At 48.2% G+C, this 21535-nt stretch overlaps 8 protein-coding genes across 8 annotated transcripts; 4 read left to right on the top strand and 4 right to left on the bottom strand.

The window, feature by feature from the left end:
- Positions 1 to 1471: 1471 nt before the first annotated feature.
- Positions 1472 to 2568, top strand: LHYA1_G001813 (Nitronate monooxygenase; the record flags this gene model as incomplete). Its single annotated transcript, XM_031146792.1, has 3 exons — positions 1472 to 1599; positions 1661 to 2381; positions 2431 to 2568. 3 exons carry the CDS (start codon positions 1472 to 1474, stop codon positions 2566 to 2568), a joined length of 987 nt encoding a protein of 328 aa, XP_031008205.1.
- Positions 2569 to 2760: 192 nt separating this feature from the next.
- Positions 2761 to 4200, bottom strand: pmeA (putative pectinesterase A; the record flags this gene model as incomplete). The annotated part of the gene is given in 5 exon segments (XM_031146793.1): positions 2761 to 3354; positions 3408 to 3490; positions 3557 to 3634; positions 3654 to 3869; positions 4002 to 4200. 5 exon segments carry the CDS (start codon positions 4198 to 4200, stop codon positions 2761 to 2763), a joined length of 1170 nt encoding a protein of 389 aa, XP_031008206.1.
- A 924-nt stretch (positions 4201 to 5124) lies between these two features.
- PAB1 (Polyadenylate-binding protein, cytoplasmic and nuclear) lies at positions 5125 to 7546 on the bottom strand (the record flags this gene model as incomplete). Its single annotated transcript, XM_031146794.1, has 2 exons — positions 5125 to 5269; positions 5319 to 7546. The coding sequence occupies 2 exons, from the start codon at positions 7544 to 7546 to the stop codon at positions 5125 to 5127; spliced, it is 2373 nt and encodes a 790-aa protein (XP_031008207.1).
- A 1073-nt stretch (positions 7547 to 8619) lies between these two features.
- On the top strand, positions 8620 to 12273 carry LHYA1_G001816 (putative E3 ubiquitin protein ligase; the record flags this gene model as incomplete). The annotated part of the gene is made up of 2 exons (XM_031146795.1): positions 8620 to 9104; positions 9156 to 12273. The coding sequence occupies 2 exons, from the start codon at positions 8620 to 8622 to the stop codon at positions 12271 to 12273; spliced, it is 3603 nt and encodes a 1200-aa protein (XP_031008208.1).
- Positions 12274 to 12567: 294 nt separating this feature from the next.
- LHYA1_G001817 (Acetyltransferase) lies at positions 12568 to 13149 on the bottom strand (the record flags this gene model as incomplete). Its single annotated transcript, XM_031146796.1, has 1 exon — positions 12568 to 13149. One exon carries the CDS (start codon positions 13147 to 13149, stop codon positions 12568 to 12570), a length of 582 nt encoding a protein of 193 aa, XP_031008209.1.
- A 463-nt stretch (positions 13150 to 13612) lies between these two features.
- On the top strand, positions 13613 to 14014 carry LHYA1_G001818 (uncharacterized protein; the record flags this gene model as incomplete). The annotated part of the gene is made up of 1 exon (XM_031146797.1): positions 13613 to 14014. The coding sequence occupies one exon, from the start codon at positions 13613 to 13615 to the stop codon at positions 14012 to 14014; it is 402 nt and encodes a 133-aa protein (XP_031008210.1).
- Positions 14015 to 14592: 578 nt separating this feature from the next.
- On the top strand, positions 14593 to 15653 carry gld2_0 (Glycerol 2-dehydrogenase (NADP(+)); the record flags this gene model as incomplete). The annotated part of the gene is made up of 3 exons (XM_031146798.1): positions 14593 to 14750; positions 14805 to 15057; positions 15111 to 15653. The coding sequence occupies 3 exons, from the start codon at positions 14593 to 14595 to the stop codon at positions 15651 to 15653; spliced, it is 954 nt and encodes a 317-aa protein (XP_031008211.1).
- An 861-nt stretch (positions 15654 to 16514) lies between these two features.
- On the bottom strand, positions 16515 to 17811 carry JLP1_1 (Alpha-ketoglutarate-dependent sulfonate dioxygenase; the record flags this gene model as incomplete). The annotated part of the gene is made up of 3 exons (XM_031146799.1): positions 16515 to 16627; positions 16680 to 16872; positions 16990 to 17811. The coding sequence occupies 3 exons, from the start codon at positions 17809 to 17811 to the stop codon at positions 16515 to 16517; spliced, it is 1128 nt and encodes a 375-aa protein (XP_031008163.1).
- Between the last annotated feature and the right edge of the window lie 3724 nt (positions 17812 to 21535).

The raw sequence follows: 21535 nt of genomic DNA on the forward strand, positions 1-21535 counted from the left end.
TGGTTGGACCAACGATGTCTTGAAGATTCTGGAAACAAGATCTGTTACCAGGACTAGAGTTGGTGTCCGAGACGTCTAAGAAAGCTACACAGCAGGGGGCGGGTGGCTACATTTATACGACGAACTGCGATTAACCGTCGAGGATGAAGCTCCTTGATTCGAGCGAGGTCTGTTGGTAAAGCGGAGGATCCCTTGCACTGGTGACTTTAGATAGGTACCAATGTACCATACGATGATCAGCCCTGCGACCTGCGTACCCATCCAACGGAATTTATATTGCCATCGTGACCAGTCTAGTGCTTTACCGCTATGTCATTCTGCAAGTAAGGAACCCGACAGACCGGAAAAGAAAGGACGATCAAAAGTAAACCCATTTCTTGATTGTTTGGAGTAAAAAGTCTGGCCACTTCTGCATGGCTCCAGAGGAGACAACTGATGAAAACGCCATACAAACGCGCAGTCAGAGATGAACAGATTTTACTGTCTCGGAGACAAGTCGATGCTGTCATATGAGAATACGGAGTATGATTCGGAGCATCATTAGGTAGCGATCTAGCTTCTTGATTCCTGGGTAATGGGCCTCTCGGATGGTCCCCGCCATTTCTCCATCGCCAACCCAAAGTAATATCTAGCATTGAGATCCTGCAGGATCAAAGGTGCCAAAAATACACGGTTTCCAATCAGTGAGGCATGCCCAGTTTTCAACGAGACGGTAATATATAATGCGTGGCGACGTGAGAGAAGGCCAAGTAGTAAATAGCAGCCTTGCTGCGCGTTTTCAGACAGCCTTGATTATGACCAACGCATCGATAGAGTATTGCTGCCCAAGTTGTATTAGAGAACTTTCGATCTGGCGAGAGCGGGACAGAAGTAAGCGTATGGTGTGACAGCAGGAGCGTATGCAAGTGTTTTGGGCCGGTTTTTAGATATGATGATAGTGGTGCCAGGAACGAACTTTCATGTACCGTACGTACTGCCTCACTTGGGCATTGGACCTGAATATCGGCTGGGGGGGGGGGATGTACACGTGATGGGACTGCAGTCTCGTACAAATGAAAACTGCTTGACCTCGGTGACAATTGTGATGATAGGGGAGGATCCGGTAGGCATAGTATTAGTGGGCCTAGGTACGTAGGTACATAGGTACATAGGTACATAGGTACAAGATGAGTAATCGTCTAGAAGCACAGCACAAGCACAAGCACAAGCACAGGCACAAGCACAAGCGCTAGCGAATCGGCAGCTTTTTAGCGACTGCCTCGGCCAGGAAGCGGGTATAGACTGTGGGGAAATGGCGGATTGGAATGTCTACTCTACTCTAGAACCAAGAACAAACATTAACGATGTAAAGTGAAGCCTTGTTTCATACACAATAGACAACCTCAAAGAAGCACAGTCCGAAAGAATAGAATTTTATATCCTCCTTGCTTTCACTTCACAGCTATCCCTTCACTGCGAATAGATCCTCAAGATGCCTTTCAATACGAAGTTAACCCGAGCTTTGGGAATCAAAGGCAAGTTCCACGTCCACGTCTTCACTTACACCCGGAATGCTAACTTAAATTCGCAGTCCCCATTATACAAGGTGGCATGCAATGGGTAGGATACGCTGAGCTTGCATCTGCCGTCAGCAATGCAGGTGGACTGGGCATCCTCACAGCGCTCACCCAGCCTACTCCCGAAGACCTGCGAAAAGAAATCCGAAAATGCAGGACCATGACCCAAAAGCCCTTCGGCGTGAATATCACTCTCCTTCCAGCCATGACCCCCCAGATTACGGAGCATATGCTCAAGTGGCTATCGACGAGGGAATCAAGATCGTAGAGACTGCAGGAAACAGCCCCGGCCCCATCATCAAGCAGCTGAAGGCTGTGGGAATTATTATTTTGCACAAGTGTACCACGATCAAGCACGCACAGAGTGCTGTGAAGCTTGGCGTGGATTTCTTGAGTATAGATGGCTTCGAATGTGCTGGCCATGTTGGCGAAACTGATATCACGAACTTGATTCTACTTAGTCGAGCACGCCAATCCATCGGTATCCCATTTATTGCGTCGGGGGGTTTCGCAGATGGACAGGGTCTTGCTGCGGCCTTGAGTTTGGGAGCTGAGGGTATCAATATGGGAACACGCTTCATGTGCACGATCGAAGCACCTATCCACCAGAACATTAAGCAGTCGATCGTTGACGCTCAGGAGACCGATACTGAGCTTGTGTTGCGAAGATGGAGAAATACCAGTCGGCTGTTCAAGAACAAAGTTGCCAGCGAGGCTGTGAAGATTGAACAGGCAAGCACCACTGGAAAGTTTGAAGAAGTTGCGCCGTATGTAAGCGGTAAGAGAGGCCGAGAGGTATTCATCAACGGTGACCCTGAGTTCGGGGTAAGTATCATTCCACGTCTGCCTTGATGTTGTACTGATATGTCTGTAGGTTTGGACTGCTGGCCAGGTCATCGGCCTCATCCATGATATTCCAAGCTGTGCTGATTTGATAGGTCGCATTGAGCGGGATGCTGAGCAGACTTTGAATTCTGCTTCTAGCCTGATTGTCCCTTCAAGCAAGCTATGATTATTTAATAATGCTTGAATGATTTACTGTCTTATAGCCTGCATGCAAATGCTATAATATCCTATTTTAAGTGAGACTCAGGACGTTCACATGCAATTGGACCTGTCAAATAGGGGTCCGACCAACACCTGGCTCGACACGTTGAAGCAATAATCTTTTCAACACAATACTTAATCCAACCCTCATTTCATATCAAACACTCCAATCAATCCACCCCGTATTTCCAAATCTCCCTTCCGGCGTTTGGAACACCTTCCCCGGCTCATCATAAACTGCCCACTGCCTATCCGTCAACTGCACATCAAACAACGCGCTCGCCCTCCCACTAACATTATACCCCGGCCCATAATTCTTATATTCGGCCTGCAACGTCAGATTCGGTGTATACCGCGCCGGGACCCAATCTATATAGCCCGTTGACAGGATTGAATTGTCAAGGTAGGTTCGTGCAAAGATGGCGCGCATTTGCGCATTCTGTTTCCTCTCGTTAGTCAAGCGTGGAGTTTGGGTACGGGGGAAGCTTGCCCATGGCCGACCAAGAGCACATTTCCCTACGATGTTCAGAGATGAATTCGCGGCATGGACGTTGGAATCTACAATGTAGACACCGTATTTATTTATAAAGGTAGTGTTCGATCCTTTCCACGCCGTGATTCCCCCACCGCAAGAGCGGAGAGCAATGGAGGTCTTCTCTACCCATGCGGTACCGAAACCGTAGAAAAAGTCGGTCTGGCCTGCTACTTCGCCATTTTTGAAATAAGCGTTTCCTAATTTACCTACATAAATCTGTTTCTAGGGTTAGGATGTTGGCTGAGAAGGGCTTGGTTATGGGGGATTACGGTATCTTGATAGCTGTAGAAGCCGGTGTAGTAGAAACCTCCATTGGCGCGGCTTATACTCAGTGCTAGGGATGGAGTGACAGCTACTTCTTGTCAGCTGTTGCTCACAACTATTTGCCCTACTTTGAATCAACAGTGTTTCAACTTACAGTAAGGCGCATAATCATTTATGAAGTTCAGATTATACGTCCTGAAATCCACACAGCCAAACGGCGTATCGCTAGGCACTGCAAACCCCGTAGCCACTTCCAGTGAGAGACGCATTGAGTGTCGGCGCGACTGTCAGTGTGCTGGTGTAGGCATTATCTCCTGTTCCTGCTACAGCTGCCCATATTATGTTCACCGTGTTGTAGGACTGGTCTTTGGGGTGAGATGTCTGACCCAGGAGGTATGTTGGTCCTCGTCGCGTGACGTTTACTTGCTCCGTGTAATTACCGGAGGCAATAAGGATGGTGTATGTATCTATTCAAGAATTAAAACATGGCTCGTTCATTTTATTTTCAGGTGCTCTTACCCGTGTTATTTGGCAAAGAAGCAACAGCTAACTCTCATTATCAATGACGCCTGTCTTCTTGGTAGTAATTGACAACATACCAGATTGCACACTCCTAAACCTCGTTCCGTTGCCCAACCCATCTACGAAGACCGTTCTGCTACCCTCACACCCATCCAATGGATTCCTAGTCCGCGATTGACAAATTTGGCGATCATTTTCATTGCTGATATCCCAAGCCCAAATACTAGAAATACATGCCGTAAACAGAAGTAAAACTAACGTCCGGAATGAAGCCATTTCGCATTGACACTCGACGTAAACGAGAATGAGAAAAATGTAGTGGTCATAACTTCATAAACAATTATAACAAAATTCTCTTGTGCCTAGTAGCGGAAGAATTAACTGCAGGCAAATACCCATGTCCAGTTTCCCCTCCTGCATATCCGGCCCCAGGAACCAACCGGCACAAATATGTTCCAGTGCGATTCAGAGCGCTGCATGAAGGTGATGTGAACTTGCTGTTGAAAAGGTGGAGAAGATGCGGAGGCTGGAGAAAGATTTTGCGGGGGAGGTTTTGCCGCCAATAAGGTGCCGAGGTTTATGAAGTGGCTGACATTCGAATATTGTCAATTTTAGTTATTAAATGAAAGGAGTATTTTGCAATGTTTTTTGTATTGAGATTCCTAGTCTATTCCGCGACCCCATCAGCACAGACCCAAATTTCAAGCCCAGACCACAAACCCCAGTAGTGTAACTACCAGAAAGCATCAAAAACCCGTGCATCTTCTGCCCTGCTTCAGAAAGCATGCAAACGAAATGAGATACTGAAAATCCATATCTGTGCCAATTTCCAATTCATTTCCACATATGTATGTGAGATAATGAACCGAAAAGAGCATCTGCGAAAAGCTACTGAAGCTATGCTGCAAATGCGACACAAAAGTGTAGTCTATGAATACATTGATCGAATAGTCTGTCCATGGGGTTCTATTCGTTAAAAAGAATAAAGAAAAGCCCTGGCAAGTCTGTAGCGCAGGAGCAGACCAAAGCACCCGTCAGTTCGAAAATCGAAGAGTGCTGCCGCCAAAGAGAGCGCAAAAACTTTTCCGGGCCCAGTTGCCACTGTAACCGATTGAGAGACGTTATGTGAAATGTGTACGAAGAAGGATTAGTCGAAGTGAAGGTATATTGGGTATCGTTTGTTCCGAAAAGAGTGGGCAATCAAGCCTTCTCTTCGGATTTCTCGCCTTCCTGCACTTCACCACCCTCGCCCTCTCCATCAGCACCCTTGTTGTTCTTAACGTATTCATCGTAGACGTTGAGAGCCTCATCTACCTTGGCCCGAAGAGCAGACTCATCCTCGATCCTGAGATACGTTAGCAAGCGACATTATTAATGGGGAAAAGGGTACTTACAGATTGACCAATTCAGAATTCTCCATCTCCAAAAGCATACCGGTGATCTTTCCTGCCAATTCTGGCTGCATGACTTGGATCTTGGGGAAGAGAGCCTCACCGAGAAGCTGTTTCTGTTGCGCCTGGGGAACAGTTGCAAGGTGCGATTGGAAGGCCGAAGCACCGGCATCAGCGCCAGGAGGCCCCTGAGGAGGCATGCCACGTCCAGCTTGAGGAGGGAAGCCACCTTGAAACTGTCCAGGACGACCAGCTTGGGCACCACCTCGTCCAGCAATACCTCCCTGTCTACCCCCTTGAGGGAAACCTGGAACCCCTTGCTGACCGACAGCTTGAAGAGGAGCCATGTTGGGTGGCATACCTGGTAAGTTTGCCATTGGTCGAGCACCTGGTCCTCCGCGACCACCCATAAGAGTAGCAGCTTGCTGAGCCTGTTGCATCGCAGCAATAAACTGAGGGTTATTCTGCTGGTATTGTGCTCCGCCAGGGAATTGGCCGGGCATTCCATACATGTTGGGAGGAAGTTGCTGAGGGCCTGGGCCACCGCGACCTTGTGGAGGGAAACCACCGGCAAATTGACCAGGGCGGCCACCTTGAGCACCAGGAAGGGGCATGCCAGGTTGAGGGAAAGGCATACCGCCACGTCCACCAGCCTGTGGGATGAAACCGGGCTGTTGGCCAGGAGGATAAAACATGGGAGCTTGCATGTACTGTTGGGGCATACCTGCAGCGGCGGCGGCTTGCTGCATACGGATCTGGTTGCGAGCTTGAATGCTGGCCTCCAGCTGGCTCTTTCGAACATCCTTGCGCTGAGCAAGAGCAACGTAAAGTGGCTTTCCGTTGACCATACGTTGATTCATGTCAGCGACAGCCTTGGTGGCCTCATCGGGGTTGTTGAAGCAGACGAATCCGAAACCTTTGCTCTTGCCCAATGTACGCTTCTCGGACTTGGATGCATCCTTTTTCTCGGAATCCTCCTTTTCAGCCTCGGCCTCGGCCTCGGGCTCCTCACTCTCATCTTCCTTCTTATTCTCCTTGTTCTTTTCCTCTTCCTTCTTCTCAGCCTCGGCAGTCTCGGCAGCGGAGTCACGCATGACCTTAGCAGAAGTGATCGCGCCAAAAGGTGTGAAAAGCTCACGAAGCTTGTCGTCATCAACTTCGTCGTCGAGGTTCTTCACATAGAGGTTGACACCCTGGTACTTGGATGCTTTCTCAATGCGAGCGGCCTCGTAGGACTTGCGAAGCTCTTCCTCACGCTCGTGCTTCTTCTGTGCACGGCCAACGTAGAGGTCTTGGCCCTTGAAGTCCTTTCCGTTCAAGTCATCAACTGCAACGGAGGCATGCTCGTGGTTGATAAAGTTCACGAAACCGAAGCCGCGGCTCTTGCCGCTCTCCTGATCACGAGCGAGAGATGCAGATGTAACATCACCAAACTTTTCGAACAGCTCACGGAACTCTTCATCAGTAACCTCGGTAGGGATATTCTTGACATAGATGTTTGTGAAGTTTGCCTTCATTTCCTCGAACTTGCTCTGGCGGTCCTTCTTGGGGATGTGGTGACCAACGAAAACCTTCTTCTCATTCAAAAGCATGCCATTAACGTGCTTGATAGCTTGGCTGGCAGCCTCATCAGTCTCGTAGTGAACGAAACCGTAACCCTTGGAGGCTCCAGATTCGTCTTGCGCGACCTTGCAGCTCAGAATGTTACCGAATGCGGCAAAGGTATCATGAAGAGCCTTGTTATCAATAGCAGTGTCCAAGTTCTTGATGAAGACATTGCCTTGGCCAGTCTTTCGGAGAGCGGGATCACGCTGAGACCACATAATACGGCAGGGACGACCTTTGATGAGAGTGTAGTTCAACTCCTCGAGAGCCTTCTCGCCATCGGCAGTGGTGTTGTAGTTGACGTAGGCATATCCGAGGGAGCGGCGAGTCACGGCATCACGGCAGACACGGATGGAGGCAACAGAACCAATTTGAGAGAAGAGCTCGAAGAGCATAGCCTCGGTGACGGAAGGGTCGAGCTCGCCGACATAGAGGGAGGCAGAAGCTTGCGGATGGGGAGCGGCAGAGCTTGGGGTAGGTCCAGCGGTATCAGGGTCCTCTGATCCGACGGTGGAGACATCAGTGTTGATGGCGGTGGCGCCATTTGCGTCGCCGCCATTCAGAGAGGCCTTGTTAAGGTCGGACGCCAGCTGGTCGACAGCAGGGGATGCGGTAGCGGCAGACATCTTGAGTATTGCTATGTTATGTTAATGCAATTCTTTTAGTGTGCAAGTGAATCAGATGTCTCGCGAATGCGTAGACACATATAGAGAAAAGTTGGCGGGAGTGTAGCAGAAGAACCGGTGAATGGAATGAACAAGTCCAATTGAGTGGCCTTACTTACGTCGAGATGTCTTTGTTGGAGATACAATCGCAGACTAAATGTTCCGTACAGAACTGAAAGAGGGCGATGTGCGGGTGAAGGTCGTTGGACGGTCGAGGCACAAAGGCACAAATATGCAGCGGTTCGGGGAGGAAGATGAGGTGGTTAACGTTCGAAGATATCGAGCGCGATGTGAGGTTTTCTGGGATTTTCTGATTTTTTTTTGCCTCGTGATGAGGGGTTTTCTGAAAGGGAAGAGGGACGAAGAACGAAAAAGCACGAATATCGTACTTTACCGCGGGTTCAAATGGTGTTGTGGATTGTGGGTTGGAGAGGAAGGAGGGAGATTATTTAGAGGCAACAAAGGCAACTTCTTCAGGAAATTTTGTGTCCTGGCCCAAACAGGGAAAGTGCGATAGGTCGGTTGGTAGCCTGGTAGGTAAGGCTCCACATACATCTCATGGGCAATTATGGCTGCTGTTCCTCAGGCGGCAAGGCACTTACATATGCCAACCAATCACTGATTTGCTAGTGGAACCCCTGTATGATTTATCCACTTAAAGCGGCATGTAGTTCAGTCAAAGCAGCGAGAGCGGGCCCGGAAGGCTGTACTCGAGCTCGAGTACCAGTGGTGGACCTGGTATGAAGCACAGCACAGTAATCCATCCATACCAGGCTGCACTTGTATTCGCCTTCACCCCCACCAAGAAACCCCGTCCCCGTCTCGTTACGAAGAAAAAGAACCGCATAGAAAGTTTGCAAGGAAATCAGATATTTGAATCACTCGTTATTCCCCGCGGCCAACTCCTACTTCAGATACCGTAATACACCTTTAACAGATTCGTTCGCTTCTGGAAGGCTCCCCGGCATGTCTCATGCTCGTGCAAGATAAGTCACAGGCAGAGAAGACCACCAAGAGGCAAACCTTCGTTCGAGATGTTTCAAACTTTCAGTGGCAGCTCTCGTCGTCCACGCCAAGTCAATCTCTCGGGCCAGAATCTAAATCCATTTACTGCGAGCTCTTGGTCTCCGTCTGCTGCTGGAACCCAACAGACTGTTGCGAATGCTCAGCAGGAAAGGCAGCAACGACAACAGGAGCGAGAACGATTGAATGCTTCAAGAACACTGCAGCGGGCATGGCGAGGACATAAAGTTAGGACGGAGCTGGCAGATACGCGGAGACGATCCTGGGACAAGTCCAATACCGAGCAACTGAGCTCTTCGGGGGCGGATTCAGTACTGGCAGAGCAGTTGCGACTTATTGTAACATTCTTCAACCATCGACGGCGAGATGATCTGGACCGACTAGTAAACCTCAGCCAAAGGATATCTCACGCCGGGTTTGAGACATTTTTGGCTCGCCACGATGTTCAAACTCGACTGGTTCGACTGGGAAACATTGCTCTTGAGGCTCTGCAAGTGTCAGTCTTGCACTCTGCTGGTTGGAGATCAAATGCTAACTATGTACACAGTTTACTCCCTCGATGTCCACCCACACTTCTTCAGCTTCTCATCGCTAGCATCAATAGAAGGCCAGAAGGCTTTTCACATATATCTCGAACTTACTACACCTTCCTCTCGTCACTTTGTTGCCAAACAAAACCCGAAAATATCGATAAAGGTCTAATACTGACTGCCATAAGGATCCCTTTGATCGAGCAAATAGAGTTGGATAAGACCGGTGCGTACCTTTTATCGAAATACTTCCTTTTGGGTGGAGCTGACAGGTTAATAGATGATCGCGTTTTGAATTCATATGCCGCATTTGCACTATGTTTCTTGACGACACCAGACTTAGCAAACGTTTTAGGGGGTTTGGAAGGATTAGCAGCAGTCGTCAATATTAGCCAGGTATCCGCAGCTCTTGTTCGTTCCCTATCTTCGAACCCAGCTGTACGAGTTGAAAATAATGGCAGGCTTTGGCTCCTGGCCCATTTCATCTCTCTAAATCGGCTTCAGCGGAGAGATACGCAAGAGCCGAACTTCCTGAGGGCATTATCGATCCAACTGTCAGATTGCTCTGCCGACATTGTTGGCCGAATCGATGCTACAGACCCAGAGGCATTGCAAGAGTCTGCTAATGGAGATGCCGAGAAAGATGCCATTTCACCTTTACCAGACTTCATAAAAGCCGAATTTCTCTCCTTGGTCAACAAAGCTAGCATTACAGGTCTGTTGGCCAGGTTCAATATCGACTATGCAAAAGCGTCTGCGATCGGAGAAGAAGATGCGAGTTTACTGGCGAGTTATGCCCTAACTCTACTAAGGATATTTCCACGCCGTGGGGATGAGATTAGAATGTGGTTGTATCTTGGCTCCATGAATACGTCAAAGGGAGTGCAAATCCCTGCTTTGAAGTTCTTTTGGCAAGCTCTGATCTCGACCAACATTTTCGCGGTTATTAGAGGCGACTCGAAAGCTGCCTTGGCAACCTTACGACCCCAAACACAACAGCAATCCGCGTCGGTAGCACCAAGTAACATGGCTCAAGACCGGGAATGGCGGACAGTGTTATTATTTCTCGAGCTTTATACATTTGTCCTTAGATTTACCGATGATGAAGAGTTCTTGAGTGCAAGTGAACCACGTTTCGGGCGCACTGCGGAACCAGTGTCTCATATCCGTGCAAGCGCTCTTCCTATTGAAGATGTAAAACAACTCACAATATTTCTCAAAAACTTAGCGTTCACCACTTACTACAACGCTGGAGAGTTAGCTGATGGCGGCCAACAAGATGCAGGTCTGGGCGCATATTTTGGAACACCAGCAGGCTCACGATTCCAAATCCAAGAGCCCGAAGAGAAAAATAAGCATGTTGCACCTCGACCATTTGCAGGCATTGCTGGTATGACGTTTAACTATGTGAGAACTATCGTCACGGGAGTCATGCGTATGCTTTATGAACGAGATTCCAGGCGCCACTTCTTACCTAAAGGTCACTGGCTAATGACATCTCGATTTGATATGGAAGGTTTCATTCCTGCTGTGGTCATGGAAGAAGAGCGGCAGCACGAGGTCAGAGAAGAGGGTGACGACGATGATCACGATCCTGAGGATGAAGAGGATGCTTTCGGGACGCGACGTGACATGGGTCTTGTAGGCATGTCTAGGCCAAGACGGGCTGTTCAGATCGAGCAAATGAGAAAGCAGCAACAAAAGGCCGCTCGACAGAAAGTCCTAGCAGCTGTCGGACCAAGACTCGAAGTGCTACAAAATATGCCCTTCGTTATTCCGTTTGAAACCCGCGTTCAGATATTTCGACAGTTTGTACTTCTCGATCAAACACGCAGACGAGATGGCATCGTGGACCCCGATGCGTGGCGGATGGCAATGAGCAGCCAATCCCACATGGCGGCGAGACGCAGAGTATCTGGAAATGAACTGCTTGGCCGACATCATGCGAAAATTCGTAGAGACCAAGTCTTTGATGATGCATACGAACAATTCTACGACCTAGGCGAAGGGTTGAAGGAACCAATCCAAATCACCTTTGTGGACCAATTCGATACGGTCGAGGCTGGTATTGATGGTGGCGGCGTCACCAAAGAATTCCTCACAAGTGTTACAAATGAGTCGCTGCGTGGGGAGGAAGGCCCGAACTGGTTTATATCTAATGACCAAAACCTCCTCTACCCAAATCCTGCCGCTTTGGAGGAGCGTAAGGGATACATGAGAACGGTGGGGATAAAGGAGTCTTCGCCTGAATGGCGCGAGAATATCAAAGAGTTATTGAGACGATACGAGTTTTTAGGCCGGATTGTAGGGAAGTGTTTATATGAAGGCATCTTGATTGATATCAGCTTTGCAGGTTTCTTTCTCCTCAAATGGGCTGCTTCTGGAGCTGCTGGGACGGAATCGGGATACCGTGCGAACATCAATGACCTTCGAGATCTTGATGAGAGCCTGTATCAGGGTTTGCTGAAGCTGAAGAATTATCCTGGAAATGTTGAGGACTTCTCTCTTGATTTCACCATCACAGACACAATCTCAATGCTCGGTGAGCCTACACAAACAATCACGAGGGAGCTCATGCCAAACGGATCAAATATTGCCGTTACCAACGAGAATCGGCCGCTGTATGTGTCTTACGTAGCACGGCATCGACTCCAGGTCCAACCATACCACCAAACTCAAGCTTTCCTCAAAGGCCTCGGAGAAATCATCAAGCCATCATGGCTGTCGATGTTCAATCAATCTGAGCTGCAAACTCTAGTCGGTGGAGACTCGTCTCAGATAAATGTTGAGGATCTAAGACGAAACACGCAATATGGAGGTGTCTATGTGATCGGTGATGACGGACTCGAACATCCAACTATCCAACTCTTTTGGAAAGTGATGAAGGAGCTCGACGATTCGGATCGCCGAAAGGTCTTGAAATATGTCACCTCGACTCCAAGGGCTCCATTGCTCGGCTTCTCGCAGCTCAATCCCCGATTCAGTATTCGCGACGCTTCAAGTGACGAGGAGCGATTACCTAGCACCAGCACGTGCGTTAACCTACTGAAGCTACCAAGATATTCGACTGCAAAGATACTGCGAGACAAGCTTTTGTACGCTGTTAACTCGGGGGCCGGATTTGATCTTAGTTAGATAGAGGTTGTGGGATATGATGCATATGAAGAAGGCGTTCAAGGTCTTGGAGCCATAACATGTGAGCGCTGTAAAGGCGTCCGGAAAACCAGGCTATATAGTAAGGGCTGTGCGTAGAAGAACACTATTCAAAAGCTCAGAATACTCATAATCTCTGCTTTCTCCGTGAGAGCTATGCATTGGAGTTAAGTGACTCGCCTTCTAAATTTCAGCTCCCGCAGTCATCGATTCTACCTAAGACGTCCGCGTATTGTCGCCTTCTAACATCTTTATTCAGCCCCCCACCTCCCCCTTTTATACCAACTCTTTCTTGTAAAACACAGTCCCCTCCAACAGCGTCTCATAATACCTCTCAGTCTCCACAAACCCCACACTCTCGTACAATTTCCTCGCCCCCACCATCCTCGGCAGCGTATCCAGCTTCATCTCCTCGTACCCCAGCTTCTCCGCCTCCGCAATCACAGCCTCAACCAGCGCACGTCCAATACTCAATCCCCGCGATGCAGGCATTAGAAACAGACGTTTGACTTCACAGGTTCTCCTTGCCCTCTCCTTCTCCCCTTCACTCTTTTCCTGACTTGAATTCAAACCCGAAGCAGAGACCGGGATCGGGTTTGCTGGTGGTGGTGGAGGTTTTGAAGGCAGAGGACGGAGAGCTACACACCCCACAGCTTCACCGGACTCCAACACAGCGAGTAACAGACAGCCGGTTGGAGGGCCGTATAGACCGGGTAGGGAAGCGAGTTCTTGCGCGAAGTTTTGGAAGGTCAGGTCGATGGCTAGCCAGGAGACGTAGGAGGTGAAGAGGTTGCGGATGGAGGATATGTCTGTGGGGGATGTTGCGTGGCGGATTGTGAAGGGTGGTATAGATGACATTTTTGGACGACTAGTTCGGGGATTTGGAAAATAGATGGATGGACCTTTCGGATTGATGGAGGAAGTAATGGGTGGGGGATGACTCAGTCAGTTCTTGCTTGTAATGAGCGGGGCACAACAACGCCCGGGATCTGGAGAGTGGTGTCCTACCTCGACGACCGCTGGAGCACTTGTCTTGTTTTCAAGGCTTGATGCTCTCCTTTTTAATTCTTCGAGGCTAATCACGTGTTAATGACTCACGTGCTCACCCTTATCGGCTTTTCTTCCTTTTCCTATTGCTCATCCAGAACACTCTTTAAGTCAGTCCAGACCGTGACTTTGATAGTAAGCGCCGATAGCCCAATGCATATTTCCCCGCGAGCTGAATTGCAACTTGTCTCTTGTTAGAGCCAATATCCCGGCTCCGTCGTACCTTACTTCTATTTGGCATCCCCTCTTATACGCGAAGAGCTCTCTCTCCAAGATGTCCCGCATCCTCAAACTGCTCTCCTCAGCCCCAATCGCCAACACCGGTTCCGTAGCCCGGGACCACCTAGCCAACGAACGAACCTTTCTCGCCTGGACACGTACCGGCCTCGGATTTGTTGCTCTCGGCGTAGCACTTGCTAAACTCGATGCTTTGGAAGCCTTGGCCCCAGCACTCAAACCCGATCACGGGGATCTGAAAATACAATCTGCTGCGTTGGTTGGAAGCGGTACGGGGTGTTTGAGTTATGGGACCATGAGGTATTTTTCTAGTTTGAGGTTGTTGAAGAAGGGCTTGTTCAGACCGAATATTGCTGGTATTGCACTTGTGGCTGCGACGAGTGGTGCGGTTGCTGGGGGTGGGATTTTGATGGTTGTTAGGACGGAGAAGGAGAGGTGAGCGAGTGGGTGATTTAATGAAGTTCGAGCTAGATCTTCGTGGGTGCAGACTGGATGAGTGATTTTGCGGTAATCAAAAGAATGGGTAATAAGTTGTAAATGTGTTAGACGGAGTAGGGCATTAAAGTTGCTAATGACGAGGGCTGCACTTTATGTCCAGAACAAGACTGTATATGTTATATCTCCATATAAAAGAGTAGATTTGAAGCTTCCATCGTGTATTTTCAACTCATACTCGAGTAGATAGGTCGTTCCTTGAACTTCCTTCCTCTCGTCCGAGCTAGCTATATACGCGCTAGAGGATTTGCCCGCTTGAAATATATCATCGATTCTTGTAACAGCAACTTAACTTAAGAAGCTTTATGCAAATATAGAAATCTTGTCATTCAAAGGGTCAACGGAGGAATCCCGGCTGCCTGGCTAGTTCTACGGTAAGTTCTCGGCCCCGTATCCCCCTTGGTGCATGCTCCGTATGCAAGACGCGGGACAACGTGTGGAGCTACGGAGTAGGTACTAGATAAAACCGATAGAGCGTCCATGTGAAGCTCTCCTCATTAATATATGGGACTCGTGCTCACCATGGGAAAAACCATACCCACTCTCAGGCTGAACAATGGGGTCCATATCCCGGCATTGGGATTCGGGACTTACAGTAATGAGGTTGTGAAAGGAGAGACACACGATGCTGTGATTACGGCTCTTGATGCCGGATATCGACATATTGATTGCGCTTGGTTGTAAGTCTGATCAGTGGGGAATTCATATAAACTTGAGTCTGATAAAAGCTACAGTTATCAGAATGAAGGTGAAGTTGGGTCTGGGCTTCGAGAATGGCTCTCGAGGAATCCAAACGTGAAGAGGGAGGACATCTTCATCACCACCAAAGTCTGGCAACATCTCCTTGAGCCTGAAGACGTCGAATGGAGTTTGAATGACTCTCTGAAGAATCTGGGTTTGGATTACATTGATGCCTTTTTAATCCATTGGCCGTTTGCAGTAGAGAGAACTGAAGGCCATCAAGTAAAACTCAGTCCCGATGGTAAAGTATGTTTTCAAGCTACCCAATTAATGCTGTAACTTAATACTAAAACTACCAGTACATTCTCAAAAAGCCCCTCACAAACAACCTAGAGCCTACCTGGAGAGCAATGGAGAAAGCCTTTAGAGCCGGAAAAGCGAGATCAATAGGCGTCTCAAACTGGACCATACCGCAACTCGAGCACCTCCTCAAGTACGCAGACATGACTCCAGCGATCAACCAAGTAGAAATCCATCCTTTCTTCCCCAACGCAGAACTCATCAACTTCTGCACCTCTCACAGCATTCTCCCCGTGGCTTATTCTCCTCTCGGGAAGATGAGTAGCCTAAGTATAGCCACGAACGCCGGATTCCTTGCGTTGGCGGAGAAGAAAATGGCGACGGTGGCTCAGATATTGATTGCGTGGGGTATCAAGAGAGGATATGCTGTTATACCTAAGAGCGCGAACGCAGGCCGGGTCAAGAGTAACTTTGAGTTGGTCGAACTAAGTGATGAAGAGTTTGAGGCTGTGAACAAGGTGACAGAGGGAAAGCATGAGCGATTTGTGAATCCGGTAGAGATTTTTGGTTTCGAACCTTTCCCAGCAGAAGAATCCAAATAGGTAGTTCTGATAGACTTCCCAGTAACTGTGGGTTTACTTACCTCAAATTGGCATATATCCTCGAGTTTGTAGTTTCTGCAATGCATTATTAGGGCACGGAATATCCATTCTTCACATGTAGTCGTATGAAAGAAAGTGTATCTGGCTAGGTAGTAATCACACATGATATTTCAACTCATCTTATGGGTGACACTCTTGGCTTACGTCTGGGCCATACGGGCTTACTTCCGCACCTCCTTCATCAAAACCTGATATTCTACATGTGGCAATTGACAACGCATAGAGTGTAGATTGTGGCAAACCTCGCAATTCCTTGATTACTTCTTATATTCCGAGATAGTTCAGATGCAGCTTTGGACAGCGCATACCAACAGCCCTGGCGTGTGACCACCATCTGTACGGCACCACATTTCTTTATACCTCACGCCTACGTAGTACTGAAATTCCCAGACCCAGGCTGTAAGGAGACAATGCCGAATCCGTATCGTACTTGAACGGCCCAGATCTCTGTTTTATGCAGTGTCATGTGGCACGGGCCGTAAATTTGGGACGTTGGTCGATCATGCTGTTGTGTACCGAAGAAGGACGACGGCTTGAGGAGTTATGGAGAATGCGTGCTGCATACTAACCCAACGAGATGTACATTGCAGATTGATCCTTCTAGTTAACATCCTCATTGTTGGCTATGCTGAGCTACTGCCGGATAAATCTTTCGGCCATGGCCAACCAGCACCTTGCTACTGTTGTTCTACTCTTGCTAATCGAAGAATTGAAAGTGGGGTGTTGTTACTTGAATGAATCAAAGATGGCGACCTCTGCAGGCTAGAAGAGACAGAATATCAAAACAACATTGTTCGCCCTTCAATTTTGGCCACGCTCAGCATCTGCAACGGACAAAGGAACTTCAGTCATCGCTGCCAAACGGAAAAGATGTCGCGCCTTGTCAGCATTATCGTAATCAACCGTTGCAGTATCTAGACATTATTAGCACTGTGCATTATTATGCATTTAATATGAGATACTCACGAAGTGTCGTTCTTCCATCAAATATTACCACCGAGTGCTTCTCCCAATGTACCCTTGCCTGGAAATCGTGCCCCATTCGTATATGATCCAGAAGATACTTGACAACGACCTGGGACTCTTCATCTTTCAGTCCGATGTACTCTTTTGGCCATTCCATGTTGATGAACAGTGCCTTTTCGCCCGTGACCGGGTGCTACAAATTCCCGGAGTTAGTATTAATTAAACGAGAAGGATATTTTGAAGTCTCAAGACTCCCGACAACTTTCCCAGGGTCCGAATTAGGAAATAGATGCTCGGAGAAGTTACTTACCACGCGGACAACGGGATGAACGGAGTCAATCGGGTCACTTCGAACCTGGCCTCTCGCTTTCCTCGCCATGCCGATCAAATTTTCTGATGTATGGACGGCCTGCATTCCGTTGATCATGTTTTGAAATGCTGGTGAAAGACGGTTGTAGGCTTCCGCCATGTCGGCAACGACAGTATCGCCGCCAACATCGGGGCAGGCTAAGATTCCAAGCATGATATATCCAGGCGGTTGCCGCTCGTAGCTCACATCGTGATGCCATATCGTACTCGTAGTCTTATGCTTGAAAAAGTTTGCAATCTCTTCCTTGTTACCATCTCGGTGGATGATGTGAAACTGTGGAAAGCCTTTAACGGCTCCTGTTACAGGCTGGTGGCTGAGTTTCCCAAAATACTCCATGAATTCAACTTGAAAGGCTGGCCCTTTGTGAAGGAAATCGGACTGCTCTCGGCAAACAACAACCTTTCGTTCCGAAACAAGAAGCGCCAGCTCATCTTTGGCTTCTTGCGAAAGATTATCAAGTTTGACACCCGTTAGAATGGTGCCCATTTTTGGAGTGATCGGGGTCGATTTCACTCCTTCGCTGAAAAGATGTGGTTTGCTCTGGTCCGCTCGGAGGGCTGGATCATGATATTCGAATATTGGAAAATCATCGAACCAGAGACCGCTTTCCCAGACCGGCAGGTAGTCCGGAAACTCAGTTCTCTCTTTGGTCCGAAGCTCATACTCGCCAGAGGGTGGTTTATAAGGCACATTGATGTCGTAGGAGATTTTTGGTTCCTCATAGGATCCAAAGTCCTGGTCGTCGGTTCGACTTGGTGCCATTGCAATGTATAACACAAATTGATCTTCGAGACTTCTGTTCTCTTTTGATTGGGAAATTTCTTTTTCAAATTTACTTCCAAAGTGTGGTACACACAAGTTATATATAGCATGGTCTGAGAGTTAGCCTGTGTGACAGGGGCGGTGAAGCAACTCATCTAAGCCGCTGTCAACTCACCAATTGCCGCAAACATGGGCAAGGCAAGGTGGCTTGAAAGTGAGGCGAGCTAGCATCAAAGCTCTCGAAAAATAATAACGTGGCCCCCAAGTAGATACATTGAGGTACTGATACAAGTTGCAAAATGGCTAGATTATCCGTCAATCGCTACTGAATACGGAGCATTGTTCATGTCTTAGGTATGCAGGGTGCCTGATATGTACGCCGGAGTTAGTTTCATTAGGCAAAGTCATTCAAGTGTATCAGCGAAACAAGAAAAAGTCCAGCCGTTTATTACCTAAACTTTCATCCACAACGCTTGCGTTCATCTGTTAGTACGAACTTTCGAAAGGTGGTTGGCAAGCCGTCGCTTGCAGCTCCACCCTCATGCGTCTGGCTTTAAGGGTGGGGTAATCCTGATGTTGTGCTGGCTAGATCAAAAATGGGGCTGCCCATGGATACGACAGTGTTCGCGGCGTGAAACTTCTACAATTGGTTGTATGCATCTTATACCCAGGTAGTACACCGGACTATAGGCCATCTGGTGGTCTGGTGATGCAGCTTCCATGACTGGCAGCTAGATCTCGAACTAGAGGGTGTTCCCGCCGCACGCCAAGTATACAGTAGTATTTTAATCCTATGCTATATGTCTCTTGCATGTCAAGGTGGAACGGACAGATGATCTTCCTAATGTTGAAAGCTGGTTAGAAAGTAGCATCCTTTTCAGCAGGGAAAGTCTGCACAATAAAGTTTGCATTGCCATTTGAGACAACATGTTCATCTGGGACACGATTTTTAGGAATAGTGATAAAGGGAACCAGTCGATGGAATCTTTTATGCTTCGACTAGGAGGAGTTTAGACTTAAGACTAGCTTTCAGGGCTCGCATTGATGTTTCTCGTCGGGATGCTGTATCAACGTTTGGAACTTTTGAGCGCGATGCCCAACATGCCCAAGAACTTGTTGACTGGGATGATCAATGTAGAAAAGGAACTGGCCATCATATAACACGTCAAGCTTACATCTAGCCTACCCATGCAGATACCATCAACCGCGCCGAGAAGGAAATGAAAAACAATTTCTTGATTGACTGCAAAGTTTCAAAATTTCAGTCTGAAGTGGCTTGCAAATCGAGGGGCATCTTCGGAGTAAAAGCCGAGAGGTTCCCAACGCCCAGAATGTCGGACGATTAAAGCTCCGCTAATACAGTATTGACTTTGGGGTGCGGCAAGCTGTAGGCTTTTGGTACTGTACACATTGCTTAGTCTGGCTGGGTATGGAGAGCAGTGCAGTGTTGTGGCATGCATGCATGGCACTAGCCAGAGGAGCGTTGGGTCTAAGACATGTGGGACAAGCATACATAGGGATAGGTCACATATAACTGTGGAACTGCTTGATAGGGGCGTCAAAATTGGACCGCGGCGACCTAATGTCCTCAAGGGAAGCAAACTTTGACCGCTATGAATGAGACTTTGCAAAAGGATTTCATGTCAAAGCTGCTGCTCAGGAATAACGTGGATGGTATGAGACGCAGTGCAGCATGCAATCGATCAATTAAAGCACTGGTTTGGAGCCAAAGTTGGAAGGGCGTGGGGATGTGCGCCGGATTGCGCAGGGTTGGTGTCGATGTTGATGGAGTTGGGAGAACTCAGACCGCCAAGAGGTTCTCAAGGGCTGTCACGTGAGACCACGGTATCTCCCTCTTGTGGAACACTCCTGCATATCTCCTATTCTTTTTCGAGATCTAGCATTCTTTCCTTTTCCAGTTGACTGCTACCATGGTATTTAAGAGATGGACGAGGTTCTACAGACATGAATCAAGTCTTCTCCAAGCTTATAAGCTTTCCTCGGCTATCACTTATCAAGTATGGAATGGTATAGAGTTAAAGGCAGCGAGGTGCTGTCTAGTTTTTCATAAAGCTATCAATCCAAGAATACCCCATACTACACCGAACAGCCCCAAATTAGTGTACAAAGCCTGCAAGATTATGATTCCCACAAGAGAGAACTGACGATCTTTCCGAGACAAATGGCTCACGAAAGGCCGAAGCAACTGAAGCCATTTATTGCTCGAGGTTTGCACTTGGTATATCCAATATTCGAATGGACTTGGGTTTGTCCATTTGTCCCAGTCTACCGTATCAAGAATTTTTGGCAATTCATCGACTCTCCAACGCCAATAAGGTGTCAGGTTAACGTTCCCTTCTCCTTCAAATGGTTGTTTCGACTTCATCCAATTGCGCCACCTCGTGATGTGCTTCACGGCTCTTGCCGGTTCAATCTCAAACCACTCCTCGTGTTTCCTGTGTTGGCCGTTCTTCTTTCGGGGACAAACGGCGCATTCGATTCTCTTTCTATGCTCGTGGAGTTCAGACTTAATGAGAGACTCGACAATTGAGTAGTGGTCGAAGGCGTTTCCATCAGGGTCTTCTGCTACTACAAGTTGCCCGTTGCACCGTTCCCAATCCTTTTTACGCTTATTGGGCTCCACATAACTACTGCCAATTTTGACGTGTTTTGGAGCGTGTTCAGGCGATTTCAACACATAGACCCATCCTGTTTTATATTTCGGGGTGTATGAACGTTTGAGACAGTCATATATTAAACCATTGATAGCGCGCCTTGTCAAAGGCTCTGTTTCGGGTCCATATTTCTCGAACTTCAGTAGCTGGACATAATCCTCTAGAACTCCCGGCATAAGCAGGTCTGGGGATTCGAGAGGTTCAGCCGACGCTCTCTCGATTTGCGACGCCTGTTGAGTATTGTTTTCGGCATGAAGTGCCGCTTGAATGCTCTGAGACTCGAATGCGCCTGGAATATGTAGGTGATGTTCATCAGGACCGGGTAACTCAATAAAGTTAGGGGGAGAGCGCTCTGCAGACGTTACTGGCCTCGAGATAACACGCCGTGGAGCCGGGCGCGCAGACAAGGTAGGAGACAAGTGATGGGTGGTGAGAGGATTTGACTCTGAATTTTGTAGTTTTGATGCCGACGATCTAGACCTCGTTTGCCGCCGGTTCTTTGCCAGTGGGGAGTCTGCATCTTGGACCTTGCTCTTTGATGGTGCACGTGTTTTTTGGAGTCGTATCTTTCCTGGAAGGAGCTCTTGTTCAATTGAATGGTTGGAGGTCGAAGCTGAGAATGGATCTACTTCTGAACGAGAGATTTCTGGTTCTTCTTCGATTGGAGTACCTGGCGTGCCAGGTGCACTTTGGACATCCTCATCGAATACGACATTGGAGGATGAGCCCACAGTATATATGGATGAATTTGTTGAGTTATTTGAACAAGGTAATAGGGCTGGACGTTGGGGAGTCTGGAAATTAGCCGGATCTCGAGTCAAATCAACAATATTCTCTTGTCGTGGGCTGGGGGCTTGACGGGCTCTTTTCTGATTTGATGTCGACATGTTCTGTATATGGACGCGACTAAACGATGAAGAAATAAAAACGGGGTTTGATTGATGGGTTTGGAATACAGCAAAGGACTTCGTAGACCGTACCAGCAAGCCACTTTAGTATAGCTTTCGTCGACGTCCATCCATGGTGCCTGGCTGCTTCGAAGGCTTCGC

Source organism: Lachnellula hyalina (genome assembly GCF_007821495.1).
Source record: "Lachnellula hyalina strain CBS 185.66 chromosome Unknown contig00018, whole genome shotgun sequence".
Classification (NCBI taxonomy): domain Eukaryota; kingdom Fungi; phylum Ascomycota; class Leotiomycetes; order Helotiales; family Lachnaceae; genus Lachnellula; species Lachnellula hyalina.